Source organism: Lepus europaeus, chromosome 22 (assembly GCF_033115175.1).
Source record: "Lepus europaeus isolate LE1 chromosome 22, mLepTim1.pri, whole genome shotgun sequence".
Lineage (NCBI taxonomy): Eukaryota > Metazoa > Chordata > Mammalia > Lagomorpha > Leporidae > Lepus > Lepus europaeus.
In genome coordinates, this window is record NC_084848.1 from 2,527,753 (window position 1) to 2,549,284 (window position 21,532).

Below are 21,532 nucleotides of genomic sequence, written 5' to 3' on the forward strand. Positions count from 1 at the left end.
CAAAGTTCTATTTATGCATTTATTGGAAAGACAGAGAGGCAGAGGAAGAAGAGAAACAAATTTTTCCATCCACTTGTTCACTCCCCAAATGTCGGCAACAGCCAAGATCGAGCCAGGTTGAAGCCGGGAGCCTGGAACTCCAATCCGGGTCTCCCATGTGGGAGGGTCATCTGCTGCTTCCCGGGCTCATGAGCAGGGAGCTGGATCCGAAGTGGGGCAGCCGGCTCTCTGAAGATTGATTTGAAAGGCAGTGTGACAGAGGGCGAGAGACGGAGATACTGTTCACTCCCTAAATGTCCGCAGAAGCCTGGAGCTTCATCCGGGTCTCCTACGTGGTGCAAGGGCCCTAACACAGCAGGGCCATCTCCCACCACCTTCTCAGGCACAGGAGCAGGGAGCTGGATTGGAAGTGGAGTAGTTGGGACTTGAACTGGCGCTTGGGTATGGGATGCCGGCTTCACAGACGTGTTTCACCTGCTGTGCCACCGTGCCTGCCCAAGGTAAAACTTTTTGTAAGATTGATTTATCTGAAAGCCAGGGGAGCAGGGGGAGAGAGAGAGAGAGAGAAAGGGATGTCTTCTCTCCGCTGATTTCGCTTCCTAAATGGCTGCAATGACTGGAGCTGGGCCAGGCCGAAGCCAGGAGCCTCAAAGTCCATTCTGGTCCCCAATGTGGGTGCAGGGGCACAAGCACTTGGGCCACCTTCTGCTGCTTTCCCGGGCCGTTAGCAGGGAGCTGGTTTAAAAGTGGAGCAGCCGGGACACAAACCGGCACCCATGTGGGATGCTGGCGATGCAGACAGCAGCGTGACCTGCTGTGCCATAGCACCGGCCCAGGTTACAACTTCCTGATACCTGGTGAGGTCAGTCTATAGAAATTATTTATCCAGATGAAAGATTAATTTTTTGGTATAACAATAGATTATCTGTAGGAGGTGCATATTACAAAAAAGTGTTGCATAGACAACATTGCACAAGAATAAACTTGTATAAAATTTTTAAATTTATTTACTCTTTTTGCAAGAGAGTGAGAGAACACGCGTGGTATTCCATCTTCTGGTCCACTCCCCAAGTGCCACAATGGAGCCTGGAACTCCGTGTGGGTCTCCAGGTGGGCGCAGGGGCCCAAGCACTCAGGTCATCTGCTGCTGCTTTCCCAGGCTCCTTAGCAGGGAGCTGGGTTGAAGGGAGCAACCAGGACTCGAACTGGTGCCCACATGGGATGCTGGTGCCACAGGCAGTGGCTTAGCCCACTATGCCTCAGTGCTAGCCCCGCAGAACTTCTAATCCAATTTTCCATAAACTTCAAGGTATCCTAGTACATTCTTTATGTTTTTTTGTAAAGGATTTATTTATTTATTTGAAACTCAGAGTTACACAGAGACAAGGAGAGACAGAGAGAGAGAGGTCTTCCATCTGCTTGTTCACTCCCCAAATGGCCGCAATGGCTGGAGCTGGGCCGATCCAAAGCCAGGAGCTTCCTCCGGGTCTCCCACAAGGATGCAGGGGCCCAAGGATTTGAGCCATCTTCTGCTTTCCCAGGCCATGGCAGAGAGCTGGATCGGAAGTGGAGCAGCTGGGACTTGAACCAGTGCCTGTATGGGGTGCCGGCACTGCAGGCCAGGGCTTTAACCCGCTGCGCCACAGCGTCAGCCCCATTCTCTATGTTTAGGGACTTTTACAATGCAGTGTAAGACTCAGATATAACATTGAAAGGTGGTACCTTTCAGAACTGGTGTCCAGGGCCGGCGTTAGGCACAGCGGGCTGCTGGCATCCCGTCTGAGCACCTGCTGTAAGTCCCTGCTCTGCTCCCAACCCAGCTCCCCGTGAAGGCGCCTGGGAAAGCAACAGAGGACGCCCAAGTGCTTGGTCCCTGCACCCACATGGGGGACTCGGATGGAGCTCCTCGCTCCTGGCTTCAGCCTGGCCCAGATCCGACCATCTGGGGAGTGGACCAGCGGATGGAACATCGCTCGCTCGCCCTCTCCCTCCCCTCTCTAACTCTGCCTTTCAGATAAATAAACGAGTGGATCATCATAAACAGTCCTGGTGCTCCCGCGGGAGCGATTCTGCTCTGCGTGGGAGATCACCTCGCCCAGTGGTGTGGCCAGGACCGAGCAGGGGGCGGTGTGGTGTGGCCTCTGGGGTCCCCGCTGGGCAATGTCTCCCTGGAGCGCTTCCCAGGCTGTGCCATTTTCCCGAGGTCACTGGCACTTCCTGTGCTTGACGGGGCTGCGTTTTCTGTGGCTGCCACACGAGGACCAGGAGCTGGGGGCTGCAGACAGCAGGCGGTGGCTGGACAGGCCTGGGGCGGAAGGCTGCGTCCAGGGGCTGGGGGTGCTTCCCTCTGAGGCTGCTACAGGGCATTTCTGCCATTTGTGTGTGTGTGTGTATGCGTGTGTGGCTGTGTGCTCGTGCATGTGCTTGTATGGGTGTGCTTGTATCTGTGTGCGCACACCTGTGTGCTCATGTGTGTGCTTGTATGTGTGTGTGGCTGTGTGCTCTGTGTGTGCTCGTGTGTGCTTGTATGTGTGTGTGGCTGTGTGCTCTGTGTGTGTGCTTGTATGTGTGTGTGCTTGTATGTGTGTGCGCCTGTGCTCTGTGTGTGTGCTTGTATGCGTGTGTGTGGCTGTGTGCTTGTGTGTGTGCTCGTGTGTGTGCTTGTATGTGTGTGCTCATGTGTGTGCTTGTATGCGTGTGTGTGGCTGTGTGCTCTGTGTGTGTGCTCGTATGTGTGTGAATGTGCCTGTGTGTACGTGTGCAGATGTGTACGTGTGCTCATGTGTGTACACATGTGTGTCCGTGTGCTCGTGTGTGTGCACGTGTGTATATGTGTGCTCGCGTGTGTCTGTGTGCACATGTGTGTCCGTGTGCTCGTGTGTGTCCGTGTGCACACGTGTGTCTGTGTGCACATGTGTGTCCGTGTGCTCATGTGTGTCCGTGTGCTCGTGTGTGTCCGTGTGCTCGTGTGTGTCCGTGTGCACATGTGTGTCAGTGTGCTCGTGTGTGTCCGTGTACACGTGTGTCCGTGTGCTCGTGTGTGTGCACGTGTGTATATGTGTGCTCGCGTGTGTCTGTGTGCACATGTGTGTGTGCTCGTGTGTGTCCGTGTACACGTGTGTCCGTGTGCTCGTGTGTGTCAGTGTGCTCGTGTGTGTGCACGTGTGTATATGTGTGCTCGTGTGTGTCCGTGTGCTCGTGCGTGTCCGTGTGCACATGTGTGTCTGTGTGCTCGTGTGTCTGTGTGCACACGTGTGTCTGTGTGCACGTGTGTGTCCGTGTGCACGTGTGTGCGTGTATACACGTGTGTATGTGTGCTCGTGTGTGTCCGTGTGCTCGTGTGTGTGTGCTCGTGTGTGTCCGTGTGCTCATGTGTACACGCGTTTGGTCACCAAGTCTGCTGCAGCCTCCCTCTTGGAAGGACACCTGTCACTGGACTTCGCGTTCACCCTAATCCGGTATGATCTCCTCTCGAGAGCCTCAGCTTAGTGACATCTGTGAGCCCGCTTCCAAATCAGGTCATGTCTCAGTCTGCCCTGCGTGGGCGAGAGCAGGAGGGGCTCCCGCAGGCTGAGGGCGCCCCCGCCAGGAGGCCGGAGCCCTGACCACTCCTCCAGGCTGGGGGCCCCCGGCGAGCCCCGGCAGGCCGGCTCCCAGGCTCTGGGGCTCAGGGTGTGGGCGCCATGTCTGGGGCCGCCTGTTCTCTGCTGGACAAGACCCTGCCCTCAGGCTTCGCCCCACAGGACCTGGGGCCCCGGCGAGCCCCGGCAGGCCGGCTCCCAGGCTCTGGGGCTCAGGGTGTGGGCGCCATGTCTGGGGCCGCCTGTTCTCTGCTGGACAAGACCCTGCCCTCAGGCTTCACCCCACAGGACCTGGGGGCCCCGGCGCGGGGCCGCTGTCCTTTAGCGCCGGGTGTCCTGTGGCCGGCGCCCTCTGGGCCCCATGGTCCCCGGTTCCCGCGTGCAGGGTTAATCTTGGGGCGGCCGGTGGTCTGGCGGAGCAGCACACCCCTCACTCATTCAGTGACGACAGAAGTGGAGCTGGGGCGCCGCTGAGGCCCTGCAGCGGGGCTGGCGCAGACCTGGGCTTTGGCCGAGAGGCGAGTCTGGGTCTGGGTCTGCCCGCCTCGTAGCCTCCAGTGGTCTTTGTGGCTTCTGGCTTCGGGGTCCTGGTGGAAGGGTGAGGGACTTTGTCCACAATGGACGTGGGAGTCGGAGGGGGCACATTTTCCCGTAGCAGTTGGCAGACATTCATGTCTAAGAAAACATAGGCATATCCCACAGTAAAACACAGGAAGTTACAGGGCCAGCGTTGCGGTGCAGCAGGCTAGACCAGCACTTGCACTGCTGGCCTCTCGCATCCTGGCTGCTCCACTTCCAATCCCGCTCCCTGCTGTGGCCTGGGAAGGCAATGGGTGATGGCTCAAGTGCTTGGGCCCTGCACCCATCTGGGAGACCCAGTTGGAGTTCCAGGCTCCTGGTTTCGCCCTCGCCCAGCCCCAACCATTGTGGCCATTTAGGGAGTGAACCAGTGGATGGAAGACTTGTCTCTCTCTCGGGCTTTCAAATAAATAAATAAATCTTTAAAAAGAAATAGGAAATTTCATGCAGACACGAAGCTTTGTGGCACCTTCCAGGGCGAGAGTGGCCTGTGACACAGCGCGCTGTCCCAGGGGCGCGTCTTGGGGACAGTGTGTTTTGTTGGGGACGTAGGAGAGAGGCCTCCGGGGATGTGTTCTTCACGAGCAGGCGCTGGCCGCGGTGGGCCCGGGGACGGAGCAGAGTCCATCGCAAGGGGCTGAGGGTGACCTCATGGGGGCGGGAGGCCATCTGTTGAGGGCAGCAGTGTGTTCAGCATGCACACGTGTGCAAGCGTGTGCGCGTGTCCTTGTGTGTACACATGTGTGCGCATGTCCTTGTGTGTACTCATGTGTGTGCACAAAGTGACCTCGGGATAAAGACCTGGGGCCGGCGCCGCGGCTCACTAGGCTAATCCTCCGCCTTGTGGCGCCGGCACCCCTGGTTCTAGTCCCGGTTGGGGCACCGGATTCTGTCCCAGTTGCCCCTCTTCCAGGCCAGCTCTCTGCTGTGGCCCGGGAGGGCAGTGGAGGATGGCCCAAGTGCTTGGGCCCTGCACCCCATGGGAGACCAGGAGAAGCACCTGGCTCCTGCCTTCAGATCAGCATGGTGCGCCGGCCGCAGCAACCATTAGGCGGTGAACCAACAGCAAAGGGAGACCTTTCTCTCTGTCTCTCTCTCTCTCACTGTCCACTCTGCCTGTCAAAAAAAAATTTTAAAAAGTAAAAAATCAAAGACCTGGGGACAGCCATGTGGAGGTCAAGACCTTGAGATGGTGGCCAGGCCAAGGAGACAGGCGCAGGGAGGGCTGGGGTGGCTGCGTCCCACAGGGCCTGGTGGGTTCCTGTGAGAGGGCTCAGGGCGGGAGAGACCGGGGAGTGGCTGGGGCCCAGGGCAGGGGCGTGCAGTGCAGAGGTGTCTGAAGTCTGGGCCCTGGCCGGAAGGCGGGGTCAGGCTCCTGATCAGGGTGTGGGAGGCGTGAGGGTGGCGGGAAGCCTGTTACCTGTTAGGTGACAAGGACATCTGCATTGTCCTCCCTGGGTGTGCAGGACCCTCATGGGGAGGCAGCTGGAGCCGGGTGTCCGGGGCCAGGTGTCTGGGGGCGGGCGGGGTGGGCTCTGAGGCAGTGGGGACGGGTCTGAAGGTGGAGGTAGCAGCCCCTGAACAGCCTGGGCCCCTTCGGGGCCGGGGGGGGGGGGGGGGGGGAGGGGCCGGGCCGCAGTGGCAGCCCCTGGGTGCAGGACCTCCGTGCTGGGAGGACTTGTCACTTAAGGGAGGGTGGCTGCCCCCAGGGGGCCGCCCCCATTGAAGTCAAGCAGGTGTGGGGGAGGCTGTGCTGGGCTGAGGGCGGGGTGGGGGTCAGGCCCTCCTCCTGGGGCCTCCTCCCCTGGGCCCACTTTGACCTTGGGGTGGAGGAGAGACCTAGGCAGGCGGCAGGGCCTTTCCAGAGACTTCTCCAGTAATCTGCATGACAAGGGGTTGGGGCTGGGGAATGAGCCCCGCCTGGGCGTGGGGGAGGGGCAGGAAGGGCAGGTGAGCCTCTGGGCAAAGCCGTGGTCCCCGGCCTCAGTTTGCCCAGCTGTAAAGTGGCTGGCTGTGAATTGCTGCCAGGGGGGCCTGAGTTGGAACCTGAGGCGCGGCACCGGTCTCTCCCGAAGTCCCGGGGTGGGGGAAGGGCATCCTCGAGGTCTGGGAGCTTCAGGGAGCCCCCTCCCTTCTCTGGGCGGCTGTGTGCCGGAGCCGGGGCTCTGCACCCCTGGCTCCATCCGCGCCTGGGCTGGGGGCACCGTAGCTCGGCAGTGCCGCCCAGCTGGACTGGCCGCAGTGCTTTAAGTCCCTGCTCGGGGCGTCTGCGTCCCACGTCGGAGAGCCTGGGTTTGCTTTTATTTTTAAAGGTTTACTTATTTATTTGAGAGGCAGGGTCACAGACAGAGGGAGGCACAGAGCGAGGTCGTCCATCCGCTGGTTCACTCCCCAAATGACAGCGACGGCCAGAGCTGGGCCGATCCGAAGCCAGCAGCTTCTTCCAGGTCTCCAAGCACTTGGGCCTCCTTCCGCTGGATCAGGAGCCTGCGACGCCGGCATCTCATAGGGCGCCCATTTTGTGTCCTGGCTGCTCCACTTCCGATCCAGCTCCCCGCTAATGGCCCGGGAAAAGGCAGTGCAGGCTGGCTGCTGGTTTCCGGCTCTGGCCTGGCCCAGCCCTGGTTGGTACAGCTGTCTGGGGAGTGAACCGGCAGGTGGAAGATCTGTCACTCTACCTTTCAAATAAATAAACCTCAAGAAGCATTCTGTTCTGCCTGCATGGGTGACAGAGGAGAGCGATCTTCGGGGGCAGGAGCGCTGGAGCCGTCGCCTGCTCCCTTCCCAGGCGTGTTGGGGGCCGGATGCAGTCTCTGGTGTGGGCACCAGGGTCCCAGGCAGCGCTTAACCTGCTGCTGCACAGCGCTGGCCTCTGGAGCCCTGTGGACCCTGGGAGGCAGCGGTGAGGGGTCGAGTAGTTGGGTCCTACCACCCTCTCGGGGGATCTGGATGGAGGGCCTGGCTCTGGCCTGGCCCAGCTCCATTTGTCGTGGGCGTCTGGGGAGTGAGCCAGTGAGTAGGAGCTCTGTTTCTCTCTCTCTTTGCTCATAAACGTATAAAAATATTTTAAAAAGACTTATTTATTTGGATGGCAGAGTCACACACACACACTTGATCGTCCAGCTGTTTTACTCCCCAAATGACTGCAGTGGGCGGGGTTGGGCCAGGCCAAAGCCGGGGCCTGGAGCTCCGTCCTGGTCTCCCATGTGGGTGCAGGGGACCACGTGCTTGGGCATCTTGCTTCCCCAGGCAGATTAGGAGGGAGCTGGATTGGACGTGGGGCAGCCACTCCCCAAATGGCTGCAGTAGCCAGGGCTGGGCCAGGCTGAAGCCTGGAGCCAGGGACTCTGCGTGGAGGCACTCAAGCACTTGGGCGGCGTCTGCTAATGGCCTGGGGAAAAGGCCATTAGAAGCAGAGTAGCTAGGATTGGACCCAGGTGCTTCACGTGAGGTGCGGGTGCTTAGCCCACTGTGCACCTGCGGCCGCTCAGCCAGGACCCAGCACCTGGTGGCCCTCTCCTGGCCTTGGCGCTCACTGGTGGGGGTGCGGAGGCCAGCTCCGGCTTAGCCAAGCTAAGAGGCTGACTCTGCTCCAACCGCAGGTTGATGGCGTTTGGTTCCCTCTTGACCTTTTATTAGGAAGAAATACCAGTGTCTGCTCCTGGGGAGGTTTTTAGGCCCCAGGCAGACGTGCAGCGTGGGCTTTCGCACTGTGTGGGGCGTTGTGAGGGCCGGGCTGGGTCTCCTCCGTGCAGCCTGGCTGCAAGTGCACTTCCTGCTCCGTGCGGGGGCTCAGGCCTTCTCTGGGGGGCTGTCTCGGCATGGAGCGCTGACCCAGAGGCTCCAGGGAGGAAGAGGGAGACCCCGAGGCACTGTGGCAGGCGGAGTGAGTGTGCCCGTTCCCCTGGGAGGCCCAGGGCGGCCTGCTCCTCAGACCTGGCCACCTGGGAGTGGGCACTCACACTTGGCTGCTTGTCCCAGCGTCTTTCTGTCATGAGGCTAGGGGCTGCACAAACGGGCCTCGAAGCCCTGCCCCAGGCGGTCCTGGGGTAGATGGGCACAGCCCTGTGGGGCAGGTGGAGGGGTGGGGCTGGCTTTGGCACCAGCCTTGCCTGCCCTTCACAAGGAGGATGGGGCCACGCCCTTGGTGTCCAGGGGCCAGCGTGCACCCACGGAAGGCAGAGGGCTTCCCAGCGACGGGCTCAGGTGAGGGAGCAGCTGCCTGTGCCACCGAGCTGGGTATGTTCCCTCCACTGATTCACTCGCCAAAAGCTCACAAATGCTAGGACTGGGGCCGGGCCGGAGCCAGAAGCTCCATCTGGGTCTCCCATGTGAGTTCCCAAGTACGTAGCCATCATCACTGCCTCCCAGGTGCATTAGCAGGAGGCTGGACTTGACATTGGTGCCAGGACGCCAAGGCTGTGGGCAGCCTGAACTGTTAGCATTGCACCAAATGCTCCACCCAAGAGATTGCTTAAGCAAACTAAAGGCTGCTGTGTGCACAGGCGGCCAGGCCAGGGCTGCTGCACGATGGACCCTTTCTCTGGGGACTTTTAGTGAATGCTGATGGGCTGTGCTCCCGAGGTTTTGAGACATCGCCCTGGGGGGCCAGCAGTGTGGCATAGTGGGTAAAGCTGCTGCCTGTGGTGCCGGCGCGTTCGAGTCCCAGCTGCTCTATTCCGGTCCAGCTGTGGCCTGGGAAGGCAGTGGAAGAGGGCCCAAGTCCTTGGGGCCCTGCACCCTGTGGGAGACCTGGAAGAGGCTCCCGGCTCCCAGTCGGCCCAGCTCCCGCCGTTGCAGCCGTGTGGGGAGTGAACCCGCGGATGGAAGAGCTCTCTCCCTTTCTCTGCCTTTCAAGTAAATAATAAACACTGAAAAACAACAACAGCAAAAAGAAACCACCCTGCCACATCCATGTAAGTGTGTTAAAGATTTATTCACTGGGGCCGGTGCTGGGGGGTAGTGGGTAAAGCCACTGCCTGCAGTGCCGGCATCCCATATGGGCATCGGTCTGAGTCCCAGCTGCTCCACTTCCAATCCAGCTCTCTGCTAGTGCACTTGAGAAGGCAGTAGAAGATGGCCCAGGTCCTTGGGCCCCTGCACCTGTGTGGGAGACCCGGAGGAAGCTCCTGGCTCTAGATCGGCGCAGCTGCAGCCGTTGTGGCCAACTGGGGAGTGAACCAGTGGATGGAAGACCTCTCTCTCTGCTTCTCTGTGTAACTCGACTTTCAGATAAATAAATCTTAAAAACAATTATTCACTTTACAGGCAGAGTGACAGACCTTCCATCTGCTGGTTCATTCCCTGAATGCCCCAATGGCGGGGACTGGTCCAGGTCGGTCAGGAGCCTGGAACTCCATCTGTCTCCCACGTGGGTGCAGGGCCCAAGCACTTGGCCGTCCTCCACTGCCTTCCCAGGTGCACTAGCACAGAGCTGGGCCGGGGTGGAGAGCTGGGACGCTGGACCAGCCCTCCCCTCTCTGCTGATTTCTGCTCACACTGTTAATTTGGCAAAGCTTTTCTTTTTTCTTAAAGGTTTATTTCATTTATTTGGAAGGTGGAGTTAGAGGCAGAGAGAGAGAGAGGTCTTCCATCCGCTGGTTCACTCCCCAATTGGCTACAGCGGCTGGAGCTGTGCCGATCCAAAGCCAGGATCCAGGAGCTTCTTCCGGGTCTCCCGCGTGGGTGCAGGGGCCCAAGCACTTGGGCCATCTTCTGCTGCTTTCCCAGGCCACAGCAGAGAGCTGGATCAGAAGTGGAGCAGCTGGGACTAGAACTGGCGCCCACAGGGGATGCCGGCACCGCAGGTGGCAGCTTCACCTGCTTCGCCACAGCGCCAGCAAAGCTTTTCTAAGTGGTTTGGCTCAGCTTTTAATGGGGTGAGGGTGGTTCTTTGAGCTTCTTCTCTTCTTGGGGGTCCACTGAGCCCGTTACCTGGCGGCAGGCCGGATGCTGTGGCCCCGTAGTCCTCGCCCTCTCTGAGCCTGGTGACTGCAGCCCAGGCCCAGGCGTGTGCTGTGCCCAGTGCCAAGAAAGGGGAACCGTCCCGAGGAGGTGCTTTTCACCCTGGGGGCCCCGGCCCTGTGAGTGGAGCTTGGCATGAGGTGGCCCTGGGCCCTCGGCTGTTCCTTGCAGGGTCCGTGTGGAAGCTCTGGGCTTTGGGGAGGCCCTGTCCCTGGACGGCAGCCACCCTCTATGGAGGAGCCCAGCACTGGGTGGCCCTGTGTGCCCGTGTCTGCACGCCTGGGGTCAATGCCCCAGCCTGGGGCCCTGAGACCGGCGCTGACAGAGGAGGCGGAGCCAGGCCGTGCGTAGTGTTTTATTTCGTGGAAGCAGCCATGCTGCGAACCTCGGACTCTCAGCCCCGCGCCCTGCACCACGCCATCGCCGGGCTCCCTCGAGTCCCCCTCCGCCCGGCCGCATGGCCCAGAGTGCTGGACTGGGCTCAGTATTGCGTGTGCTGTTGGCGGAGGGCGGGGGGCCTGCCTCACTCTGTGCACAGGACGGCGACCCCGCGCTCGTAGAAGCTGCGGGGATCCTCCTTTGTGGCGATTTCGAAGTCCACGGTGAAGATCAGGTCGGCGCGGGTGAAGTTCAGGTAGACGGGCAGGGTCACCTGCAGGGTGGAGGGCGGGTGTGGGCAGAGGCGGGGGGGGGGGGGGACCCGCTCCCCCCCGCCTCCCTGCCCACTCACCACGCTCGCCCTCTTCTCGGCGCTGGTCTGCTTGGCCCAGCGCAGCTGCGTCAGGGGCAGGGTGGTGGAGATGGCCTGGGACAGCGACAGTTTGCTGTTGCTACACGTGGCTCCCTGTAGCTTCAGCCCTGGAGGAAGAGGGCACGACCACGCTGAGGCAGCCGCGGGAGCCACACGAGGCCCCGGGAACACGGGGTCCCCGAGCCCCACTCACCTGTGACCCCAAAGCTGCAGGCGTCGAGCGAGGCGCTCTGCGAGGTGGTGACGTTGACTTCCAGACACAGCTCCTCCAGCGACCAGCTGTTGGCCTGGGCCACGTACTGCCTGGTGGCCGTGATGTAGGCCTCGGGCACAAACAGGCCGCCCAGGCACACGTGGATGTTCTGCGGGAAGAGCGGGGCTCGGGTCACGGGGGCCCGGTGCTGGGTCCCCGGCTCCCACCCCGTCGGGGCTGTCCCGCCCCTGCTGCCGGGCCTGTCCCACCTTCAGCTCCTTTGCGCCGCCCGTCGCGGCCGCCTGTGAGATGCTCTGCAGCTGTTTGATTCTCTCGCTGAAGTCCGACACCCACTGGATGACGGTCATGCCGGCCGGCACGGTGTAGTGGGACCAGCTCCGAGGCAAGATGCCTGCAGGGGAGGCGGGGAGACCCCGGGCCCGGCCCTGTTCTCGAGGCTCCCCCGGCACTCACAGGGCCCATCTGCTCCCGGGGCCCGTGCTCCTCGCTCCCCAGAGCCACAGCCACGGACCTGCGTCCCTCAGGGCGCTCGGCATTCGTGGGGTGATGCCCGTCCCTCCTGGGGTCAGCGCCTGCGCTCCCCAGCACGGGAGACACTCCCCGGGCATCTGTAAGGGTGCGGAGGAGCCGGCCGACGCCCCCTGGGGCCCTCGGCCGGGCAGTACCTTTGACCAGCTCGTTGATGAGCGTGCGCAGGTAGTTGGTCTGCTTCTTCTTCCCCTCGCACACCTGGACGACGTCAGCCAGATCCTGGCGCACGTCCTGCAGCAGCTTGGCGCCCATCTTCACTTCCCTCTCGAAGAAGCGGAACAAGGGGTCCTGCAGGCGCCGGGCAGAGACACCGGTGAGTCGCCCTGGGGTCTCAGCGTCCAGTCACCCTCCTCGCCGAGCCCAGTGTGGAATCAGGGCTGCTCGGCAGTGCCACGCAGGCTGGGAACGGGGCAGCAGGCGGAAGGGCTTCGGGGTCTCTTACCTGTCACGGGCCAGCTACCAGGCCAGCACAGTGACCCACGATGCGTGCGCTCGGCTGACCCTCCTCGGACCGACTCGCGGCACGGACCTTACCTTGATGTTCTCCACGGTGCGCTTGAGGTGGCTCAGCGTCTGGGGGATGAGCTGGAGCCAGTTGGAGGCGGTGGTGTGCAGCGTGCGCATCCAGGCGGGGCGCCCGTCGGACGTGGAGTCCGTCCTGGCTTTCTTCTCGGCCTCGGCGTAGGCCAGGTCGTCCTCGTCCTCCAGCATCTGCATCTTCAGCATCTTGCTGATCATGTCCACGCCTGGCGGAGGGGGCGGGGCCGCGGAGGCGTGAGGGAGAAGCCCGCGGGCCAGGCTGACCGGCCGGGCTGTTCTTAGAGCCCAGAGATAGCCTGGCCGCAGAGGCAAGGAGACAGACGGGGAAGACTGACTGAGTCCCCCTGGGGTGAGGCCGCCGTGAAGCCAGGCGCCCCTACGCCCAGCTGCCGTTCTCTCTAACGCTGCTCCTGGGCGACTGTCTCAAGGCCTGTTCCCCACGAAGCAAGGTTAAACCAGTATTCTCAGCCTGGGTGGCTCGCTGGGACCTGTTAGACAGCAGGTCCCGCTGCTCTGCCTCCAGGTCGGCTTCACAGCGCACACCCGGCAGGCAGCGGTGAGGGCTCCCGTGCTTGGGCCTCTGCCGCCGGAGCTCTGGGCAGCTGGCTTTGGCCTGGCTCAGCCCTGCTTGTTGTGGGCATTTGGGGATCTGGGCCTTGGTTGCTCTGCCTTTCACATAGATTAAAAGACTAGTGGTTTAAGTATCACTTAATCCCAGGTACTGCTCCACTCTTGCCCAGGCCTGTTCCCGTGAACGCTAAGCACGCGCCCCATCCCCCGAGGGGGGCAGGTACCCACCCTGGGTGGTGAGGAGGACTCTCTCGGCGTTGTTGGGCAGGCCCAGCCAGGAGGGCGTCTGGGTGTCAGGCAGCAGCTCCACCCACTGTACAAACTCCTCGCGCCTGGAAGACCATCACGTTTGCAGACGGCGTGAGGGGCTGTGCCCTGCGCCACAGCAGCCGCCACTCGCGGCTCCCTGCAGCCCGGGGCGCCGCTGTACCTGATGCCGTCTGGCATCTGGATGTCCTTGTGCCCGTCGACCTTGCACGCCAGCTTGAACTCGCTGTCGAAACTCTTGGTCGTGAACAGGCGCTCCAGGAAGGTGTTGAGCAGGCGCTGGTCAAACTCGTTGTCCACCCTCCCGCCGTAGATGGACTGGGCCATCAGGGTCTTGAGCGCCGACCACGGGATCTTGTCTGGTGAGATGTTCTGCCGGCCCTGGGGTGTGCAGAGGCTGGGGTCACAGGGAAGCACGCGTGTCCATCCTCACACACAAGGACCCCCACCGCACAGCGTCGCCCCCCCCAGAGCCCACACTGGCCTTGGCCGTGTCGTCCAGCCATGTGTCCACAGTGTCGCAGGCTGACCGCAGGTCAGACTCTCCGAACTCGTATTTCTTTGACCAGCCCAGCGGTGCGTAGCGCAGGCGCTCCTGGATGACGGCGTGGAACCAGGCCAGCAGGAAGTACAGGCGGGCACGCTCGTTGGGAGACTAGACGAGGAAGAGTGACCAAGAACAGAGTGACCAGACAGCCGTGCGCTCTGTCCAGGCCAGTGCCGGGGGAGCTCCCTTCCTACCCAGCGAGGACAGTGTGCCGAGTTTTCCACCAACAGAAAAGCAGACGGCACAATCCCAGGTTTTTGAGGACGAGTCTGGTGGTGGCTGGCGCCAGCCCATAGTGCAGCGATGCGACACTCGCCACGTCCCCTCCCCTGGCCCCTGGGCTCCCGTCCATAGCTTGCGCCCAGGAGGGTCCTGCTTGGCAGGAGAGGCAAGCACGCGGCAGCCACGCGGGAGGCCCCAGGGACCAAGGCTCTGCACGCCGGCTTGCACACCCGCTGTCAACAAGTACTGTCACCTGCTCAGTCCGCCCACGGCGGCGCGGGCTCACCTTGCACATCCGTGAGACGGGGATGCTGCTGAAGGTCCGCAGCATGTTGGCCTTCACCCCCGGGGGCGGCTCGAACACGAAGATGCGGCCAGCGCGCAGCAGGTTCACGGGCACCTGAGGGAGGACGGTGCCCCGCACTCTTGGGTCTTGTTCAGACCCACACACAGGCACAGACCCCCCCCAGCCGCCGGCACCGCACCTTGGGGTTGATCTCCATGGTGAGGAAGAGCCTGAAGCAGGAGTGCGGCTGCAGGGAGTGCAGCTTCTTTTCCAGCTGCATCAGCCAGCCGGGCGCCAGGTGCACGTTCTTCAGCATCACCCACCTGCACACAGGAAGCCTCAGGGCCTGCCTGGCCTCGTGGGGACGCAGGCTTCCCCAGGAGTGGGCGACGCGGGCCTGCCTACCTGCCTGACTTCACAGCCGTGTTGATCGCTTTGTCCGCTTGGTTAAAGCCTTCCGCCGAGCCTGGGACAAGGAAGCTCGGTGTCGGCGACGACGGCTGCGGCCCGCCAGGCCCCACGGCCCGGGAGAGCCCCCGCGCCCTTACCGATGGCGATGGAGGTGATCTGCGTGTTCTGCTCGGCAGCCAGGTCCTCGACGTGCCCGCTGGCGTCGTATCCAGGCACGGAGCACATGAGCACTGGCGTGTTTGGCTTCACCTGGCGAGAGAGGAGAGCCCTAAGGGAGGGGCCGGGGGTGCGCAGTGTGCAGTGGGCGCCCGGCCTGAGGCCCCAGCTCAGGAATCGGCAGGCAGGCGGTGGCGGCGTTACCTCTGTGCCCACAATGTGTGTCAGGTCGAGTGGCTGCTCCATGATGGACATGAAGGACTCCCCGAGGTTGGTGGAGACAAACATGTGGGCCATGGCCAGCAGGCGGTCGGGCCGGAAAGCCTGGATCAAGAGCAGGCGGTGGATGGCTTGCCCTATGGGAGCTGCAACAAACGGACAAGGTCGGCGGCAGCAGAAGTCAAGGCACCGCCGGTGTCTGGATTGCTCAGCAGCTGGGTCCCTGTTACCCACGCGGGAGGCCTGCCTGGTGCTCCTGGCTCCTGAGTTGTAGCCTGGCCAAGCCCCTGGCTGTTGGGAGCACTTGGGAAGTGAGCCAGTGGTTAGGAGATCTCTGTGCCTTTCAAATAACAGTAATAAAAAAAGGTGGCTAGCTTAGTGGCACAGCAGGTTGGGGCCCTTGCATTCCACATGACAGTGCTGGTTGGAGTCCAGCTCAGCTCCCTGCTACTGCGCCAGGGATAGCAACAGAAGGTGGACCAAGTGCTTGGGCCCCTTCACCCATGTGGGAGACCAGATGGAGCTCCTGGCTCCTGGCTCTAGCCTGGCCTGGGTCCAGCCCTGGCCGCTGTGGTCACTGTGAACCAGTGGATGGAAGATCCTTGCCTTTCAAATGAATACATCATCAAAAAAAAAAAAAAAAAAAAAAAAAAGGGCAGCTCAAAGCCGTCTTGGAAATCACAATGCCCATTTGGTTCTCTGGGCCGAGAAGAATTTGCTCCAACTCCTGGGTCCCCTTCGATGCCTCGGGGGCCCCATGGCGACATCTCAGCCCCCTGGTACTGGTTCTCAAATGGTTCCAGGAGGGCCTTCTGTTGCAGAGCACATGTGGATCCTTGGAAGGACAGACAGGGACGCTCTGGGCCCCGGATGCCGGCCGTCCCTCGCCTCTCCTCCTCCCGGCCGGCAAGCCCAGCACCGGCCTGACACACTCCTGGAGTGCACGCGGGCAGCCAGTCCCCCTGCCCTGGATGCCAGGCCAGGGCTCTCCTGGCTTTTCCCTCCCTCTTTGGCACAAGCTGAAGGGGCGTGAGGCCTGGCCTTCCCCTCTCCCTGCCTGCTGTCCTGTCCAGCTTTGGCTCTGGGGAATGTGTCGCTTCAGGCAGACGAAGCCCAACCTCACGGTCAGGACCCCAGGGCCCGCGCACTCACTCGCCGGCGTGTCCTCGCTCCACAGGTAGGGCACTGTCTGCTCCGGGGAGCTGCTGTCCAGCCAGATGCCAAACTGCTGTGGGGACAAGAGCACAGGTGTCACCAGGGCAGAGCCACGCTGGGCGGGGGCTGGGGGCCGGGGCACTGCTCGCTCCACGGGAGACGGCAACACTCGGCACAGTTACCTCGTCGGCCTGAACCTTTGCGATCAGATCCTTAAATGCAGGAAGACAGCTCAGCCTCACCACCGCTTCCGCCTGCTCCACAGTCAGGCCCTGGATCTTGGGGGTGGAGCCGGCACTCAGAACGATCTCCTTCCCTCTCAGGAAGTGCTGGAACTCAGCGTCATAGGTGGGCTCCCTGCGAGGGCGGGGCAGGGTTGGTTAGGCTGCCCTTGTCCGCAGTGCCCTGTAGAGCGAGGCCCAGGCTAGCGAGTGGAGGCCGCCCTACCCCAGCGTGCCCTTCAGCTTGATCCGCGCCAGCAGCATGGCGAAGGTGATGTGGTCCTGGTGCAGCATGCCTCTGGCCACGCGGTTAAATGCCACCTGGAGACAAGGGCAGGAGCCGTGACATCCTGCCGCGTCCAGCACGCCCCAGCCCCGGCCCCAGGCCCGGAGCGAGGCCGCTCGGCCATCACCTGGAAGAGGTCCTTGGTTATGAGGGAGAGGCGCTGCGTGTGGTCGGTGAGGCCCCTCAGGTTGGGGTTCTCGTACAGCACGTTGTGGTAGATGTCCAGGAAGAACTGGAGGGAGTACTGGTACAGGAAGTGGATCTGCAAGTGGGGGGCAGCAGGGGCGTCAGGCACACGTCCAGCGGCAGGCGGGCGGCAGGTGGCCCGGGGGGGCACCTCACCTGCTTCAGGGACTCCATGGTGAAGTAGATGCTGCTGCAGGCGGTGGACAGCGGCAGGTACTGCTGGGACACGCTCTCCACCTCCTGCATCACGACGTCCGTCTCCTCCACCTTCCGGGTCACCTCGGCGGCCTCCCTCTTCAGGTTCTCCAGGGTCGTGATGATGGTGTCGTCGTCCAGGATGCGCCCCTTCACCTCGTTCAGGGCTTGCAGCAGAGACTTCTCCAGCTGCCGCAGGCGCAGCTGGAACTCCCCTGGAAGGCCCAGACGTTCAGCGGCTGCCACGCCGACGGCCCCCGCCCTCCTCCCCCAGGCAGCCTCCCCAGGGTGCACCTTGCAGTTTCAGAAGATCCGAGCGCTTTTCGTCCACGTCGGGCCGTTCGGCCTTCAGCACCTCGTTCAGACACTGGCTCTGCAGGCTGCTCCGGGTGACCGTGAAGTTCACAAAAGTGACGCGGGAGCAGAGATCCGGCGGGAACTCAACCTGCCGGCCCACAACACACCGGGCTGCTTTGCTAACCTGGCTGCAAGACCAAACCCGTCTCCCCCACATGCAGGCTCCCACTGCTTACAGTCGGGTCTCGGGTGGACAGGAAGATGACAAATGATGGAGACAGGTCTATGTCCTGGTCACCAAGCGTAATCAGCACTCGGCCGCCCGTTCGCCGGACTTCACGGTTCAGTACTGGATTCAAAACCGGGTCGTAGCTTTCCACATCCTGTGCCAAACACGGTGGGAAAGGTAACTGTCAGAGCCTGTGACGCCGTGACATGGACCTCTTACCTGGGGACAGTAGCCTCCCTGGGGCCACGTGGCCACGTAGACTTGCACTGATGGGGAAGCCACCAGGCGCACGTGGAGACTTAAGCTTTACTAACAGTCGAGTTCTCGGGCGCCCTGGCCACAGGCGTGCTTGGCCGCGTGGGCTGCGGCTGGAGGGCCGCGGGGAGCGCTCTGCAGGCTGAGAGGCAAACGCTGCTTCCCTGGGACTTGCTTTTCACAGCACAGCCCCAGGGCCTTAGATCAAGCGAAGCCTTGCAGAGTTCAGCTTCCAGTGCTCGCACTGTGTAATTGAGTTTTATTTCACATCGACTGTGTGCGCTAAGAGGCACTCGCCGTTGAGAGCAGGGGGTGAGCAGTGCGCAGCCAACACAGACCTGCACCAGCAGGGGGTTGCCGAACCGCAGGGCACTCTCCAGGTTCTTCCTGAAGGCGTCGTCCAGGAAGCTGGTGCGCGTGATCTTGCGGTCCTTGTACTCATTCATGATGAAGTCTGTGGCTTGCCCGGAGGGGTCGATGATGAGCGGGTACCTAGGGCGGGGCAGCAGCAGAGCAGTGAGAGGCCCAGCAGGCACAGGATGCACCCAGGGTGGTGTCCGGACGCTGCACCGAAGACACGCGTGGCTCTAAGGCTCAGTGCTAGAATCAGATCCTCTCTGCAGACCTGCCCGGACGAGGTGTCGTGTGTCACTACAAACCCTCGGCTCCCTGGGGTGCAGCTCCCGTGGCACCCTGTGCCCTTTGCTGTTAGGATGACTTCTGGGGCCGGTGTGGGGCACAATGGGTGAAGCCACTGACTGCAATGCCAGCATCCCATATGGGTGCCTGTTTGGGTTCTGGCTGCTCCACTTCTATCGAGCTCCCTGCTGATGGCTTGGGAAAGCAGTAGAGGATGGCCCAAAGGGCTTAGGCCCTTGCCCCCACGTGGGAGACCTGGAAGAAGCTCTAGGATCCTGGTTTCCCCTGGCCCAGCCCTGGCCATTATAGCCTTTTTGGGAGTGAGCCAGCAGATGGAAGATCTGTCTATCTGTCCTTCAATCTCTGTAACTCTGCCCTTAAATAAATAACTAAAAACACTGTTATTTCCTACAGAGGGTGAGTGTTTTGTTTGCTGCCCTTCCACACAGGGCAGTGCCACAACGCAGAATAACAGCAGCGTAGAGGCAGCATCAGAGCTAACCAGCAAGGGACCCTGTCCCATTCCAGACCCTGGTGCTCACGACAGCCCCACGAGGCGGGCTCTCATCAGATCTGCTTTACCAGCGAGGAAAGGCAGCTAATGACAAGCGTGGGCATCTGCACGGCTGGGTACACAGGAGCTCTCCAGGCCAGCAGCCGGGAAAGGCCCACGGTGAGAAGAGTGGCCCCCAGTGGCCGCCTAGTCGCCCTGCCCAGGTGCTGGACGGCTGGAGCAGCTCTGTGCTACCTTTCTCTTAGTTTGTTTGCTTGATGACCTATTTGAAAGGCAGAGAGACGCAGGGAGAGTGCCTATTCGTTGGTTTACTCCCTAAATAGCCTGCGACAGACAGTTGGGGAGTGATGGCCAGACTGCAGCCAGGAGTCAAGAACTCCAGCATGTGTGCCAGGTGGGTGGCAGGCACCCAAGCACTTGAGCCATCATTTGCAGGAAGTGGGAATCAGGACAGAGCTGGGACCTGAACCCAGGCACTCCCACAAGGGAGGGGTGTGGGTGTCCCAAGTCACGCCACACCTGCCTCTGGTAAACCTGGACAGGCAAGGCTCAGGTGTTCCACACGCAGGTAAGCAGCCCCCACGTCTGCTCTGCACCGATCCGCGTGGCCCCCACGCCTGCCCTGCACCGATCCGCGTGGCCCCCACGCCTGCCCTGCACCGATCCGCGTGGCCCCCACGCCTGCCCTGCACCGATCCGCGTGGCCCCCACGCCTGCCCTGCACCGATCCGCGTGGCCCCCACGCCTGCTCTGCACCGATCCGCGTGGCCCCCACGTCTGCCCTGCACCGATCCGCGTGGCCCCCACGCCTGCTCTGCACCGATCCACGTGGAGGCCTCCACTTCTGTGGACAACCCCACAGGGGACCTCATGTTCAATTCCAGGCTTCTGCTAGCATTCACTCCATTTGGGTTTGCCACCTTCCACATGCCAAGCTGCTGCTGAATAAATACTAGGTAGAGGTGGAGCTCCAGGTCAAAGGGTACACACGTTCACTGGGACACCCCCAGCCCTGCACACAACCGGCACCAACAGTGACCCTGAGTCCAGGTGGGCCCCCAGGGACTGCTCAGAAATGTCACATGCCAGACCCCTCACCACTCTGTGTGCCTGAGGTGCTGGAAGTGGGGTGGGCATCGCGGCACGGTGGCTCACCCACACTCGTGACGCCTGCACCTGCATCAGAGCCAGCTTCCTGCTCACATGCCCCTGGGAAGCAGCAGGCCCCTGGGAGGCAGGGGGACCCGTTCTTGGGTGGAGGCCTGGGCTCCTGCCTCTGGCCTGGCCTGTTTCCAGCTGTTCTGGGAATTTAGGAAGTAAACCGGTGGGTGGAAAACCTCTCTCAGTCTCTCTGCTTTTCAAGTAAAATGGAAACGAATAAAGCGTGCAAGGAACTGAGCACGCCACCGTTCCCAACCTTCGGGGCGAGCACTAACCTACACAGCATCCCATGCCCAGCTCTTCTTCTTCCCTTCAGACGAGGTGTGTTTGGATTACAGTGGAGCGGGCTGGCCCCAGGCCTGGGCTCGAGGTGTGTCTGGATTACAGTGGAGCGGGCCGGCCCCAGGGCCTGGGCTCGTACCTGTTGAAGCGCTTCAGCATGATGGCGTTTTCCGTGCACAGGTCGTCGGCGGGCAGGGAGCTGGCCTGCCAGCGGAGCCGCTCGTCCGCGTTGGAGAGGTACTCCGTCCTGGCGATATCTGTGCGGAACTGAAGGCGAGGCCCGTTACCTCCTCACGGCCGCGCCGGGGGACCCCAGCGTCCATTGTGGACCCCCACGGCTACTACCTGGATGTTGGCTTGCTGCAGGTGATGGGACCAGGTGGTGAACAGGTTCTGGCGCATCTGCTGGTCAAAGTAGCCCGCGTAAGCTATGAAGGCGGCCGACAGCAGACAGTCCCCGGCGATGGTGGACATCTGGTTCTTGAACGTTTCACTTGTTTTTTCCCATCGCTCGCGTTCAGCAGACAAACTCTTCAGCAGCGCAGTGCTCCGGTTCACCTGGAGGACAGAGGGGTCCCACTGAGCGCAGACTCCCAGGCGGCCGCCAACATCGCCCAGCTTTCTCAGTCAGCAAGGAATGAGACCCTGGCACACACCCAGCGAGGACACAGGGGAGGGGGTCTGCTGAGGGCCTGGGCCGGACACAGGGGAGGGGGTCTGCTGAGGGCCTGGGCCGGACACAGGGGAGGGGGTCTGCTGAGGGCCTGGGCCGGACACAGGGGAGGGGGTCTGCTGAGGGCCTGGGCCGGACACAGGGGAGGGGGTCTGCTGAGGGCCTGGGCCGGACACAGGGGAGGGGGTCTGCTGAGGGCTGGGCCGGACACAGGGGAGGGGGTCTGCTGAGGGCCTGGGCCGGACACAGGGGAGGGGGTCTGCTGAGGGCCTGGGCCGGACACAGGGGAGGGGGTCTGCTGAGGGCCTGGGCCGGACACAGGGGAGGGGGTCTGCTGAGGGCCTGGGCCGGACACAGGGGAGGGGGTCTGCTGAGGGCCTGGGCCGGACACAGGGGAGGGGGTCTGCTGAGGGCCTGGGCCGGACACAGGGGAGGGGGTCTGCTGAGGGCCTGGGCCGGACACAGGGGAGGGGGTCTGCTGAGGGCTGGGCCGGACACAGGGGAGGGGGTCTGCTGAGGGCCTGGGCCGGACACAGGGGAGGGGGTCTGCTGAGGGCCTGGGCCGGACACAGGGGAGGGGGTCTGCTGAGGGCCTGGGCCG

General features: G+C 62.1%; 1 protein-coding gene across 2 annotated transcripts in view; it reads right to left on the reverse strand.

Annotated features, from left to right (window-relative positions):
* Positions 1-10,441: 10,441 nt before the first annotated feature.
* DYNC1H1 (dynein cytoplasmic 1 heavy chain 1) overlaps positions 10,442-21,532 on the reverse strand; it is a 66,056-nt gene continuing 54,965 nt past the window's right edge. The window contains exons 55-78 of one of the 2 annotated variants that reach the window (XM_062181061.1): positions 20,604-20,816; positions 20,398-20,525; positions 18,001-18,154; positions 17,415-17,561; positions 17,176-17,326; positions 16,843-17,096; positions 16,628-16,762; positions 16,441-16,535; positions 16,176-16,350; positions 15,991-16,063; positions 14,824-14,984; positions 14,601-14,712; positions 14,458-14,518; positions 14,252-14,375; positions 14,053-14,166; positions 13,482-13,652; positions 13,161-13,378; positions 12,959-13,062; positions 12,155-12,366; positions 11,755-11,908; positions 11,338-11,480; positions 11,069-11,237; positions 10,855-10,982; positions 10,442-10,776 (exon numbers count right to left, since the gene is read on the reverse strand). In XM_062181061.1, the coding sequence (XP_062037045.1) occupies positions 10,648-10,776; positions 10,855-10,982; positions 11,069-11,237; positions 11,338-11,480; positions 11,755-11,908; positions 12,155-12,366; positions 12,959-13,062; positions 13,161-13,378; positions 13,482-13,652; positions 14,053-14,166; positions 14,252-14,375; positions 14,458-14,518; positions 14,601-14,712; positions 14,824-14,984; positions 15,991-16,063; positions 16,176-16,350; positions 16,441-16,535; positions 16,628-16,762; positions 16,843-17,096; positions 17,176-17,326; positions 17,415-17,561; positions 18,001-18,154; positions 20,398-20,525; positions 20,604-20,816 (3,525 nt within the window). In that variant the 3' untranslated portion in view covers positions 10,442-10,647. Of the gene's footprint in view, positions 10,777-10,854; positions 10,983-11,068; positions 11,238-11,337; positions 11,481-11,754; positions 11,909-12,154; positions 12,367-12,958; positions 13,063-13,160; positions 13,379-13,481; positions 13,653-14,052; positions 14,167-14,251; positions 14,376-14,457; positions 14,519-14,600; positions 14,713-14,823; positions 14,985-15,990; positions 16,067-16,175; positions 16,351-16,440; positions 16,536-16,627; positions 16,763-16,842; positions 17,097-17,175; positions 17,327-17,414; positions 17,562-18,000; positions 18,155-20,397; positions 20,526-20,603; positions 20,817-21,532 lie in introns of both variants that reach the window. The other variant, XM_062181060.1, reaches the window with a different exon arrangement.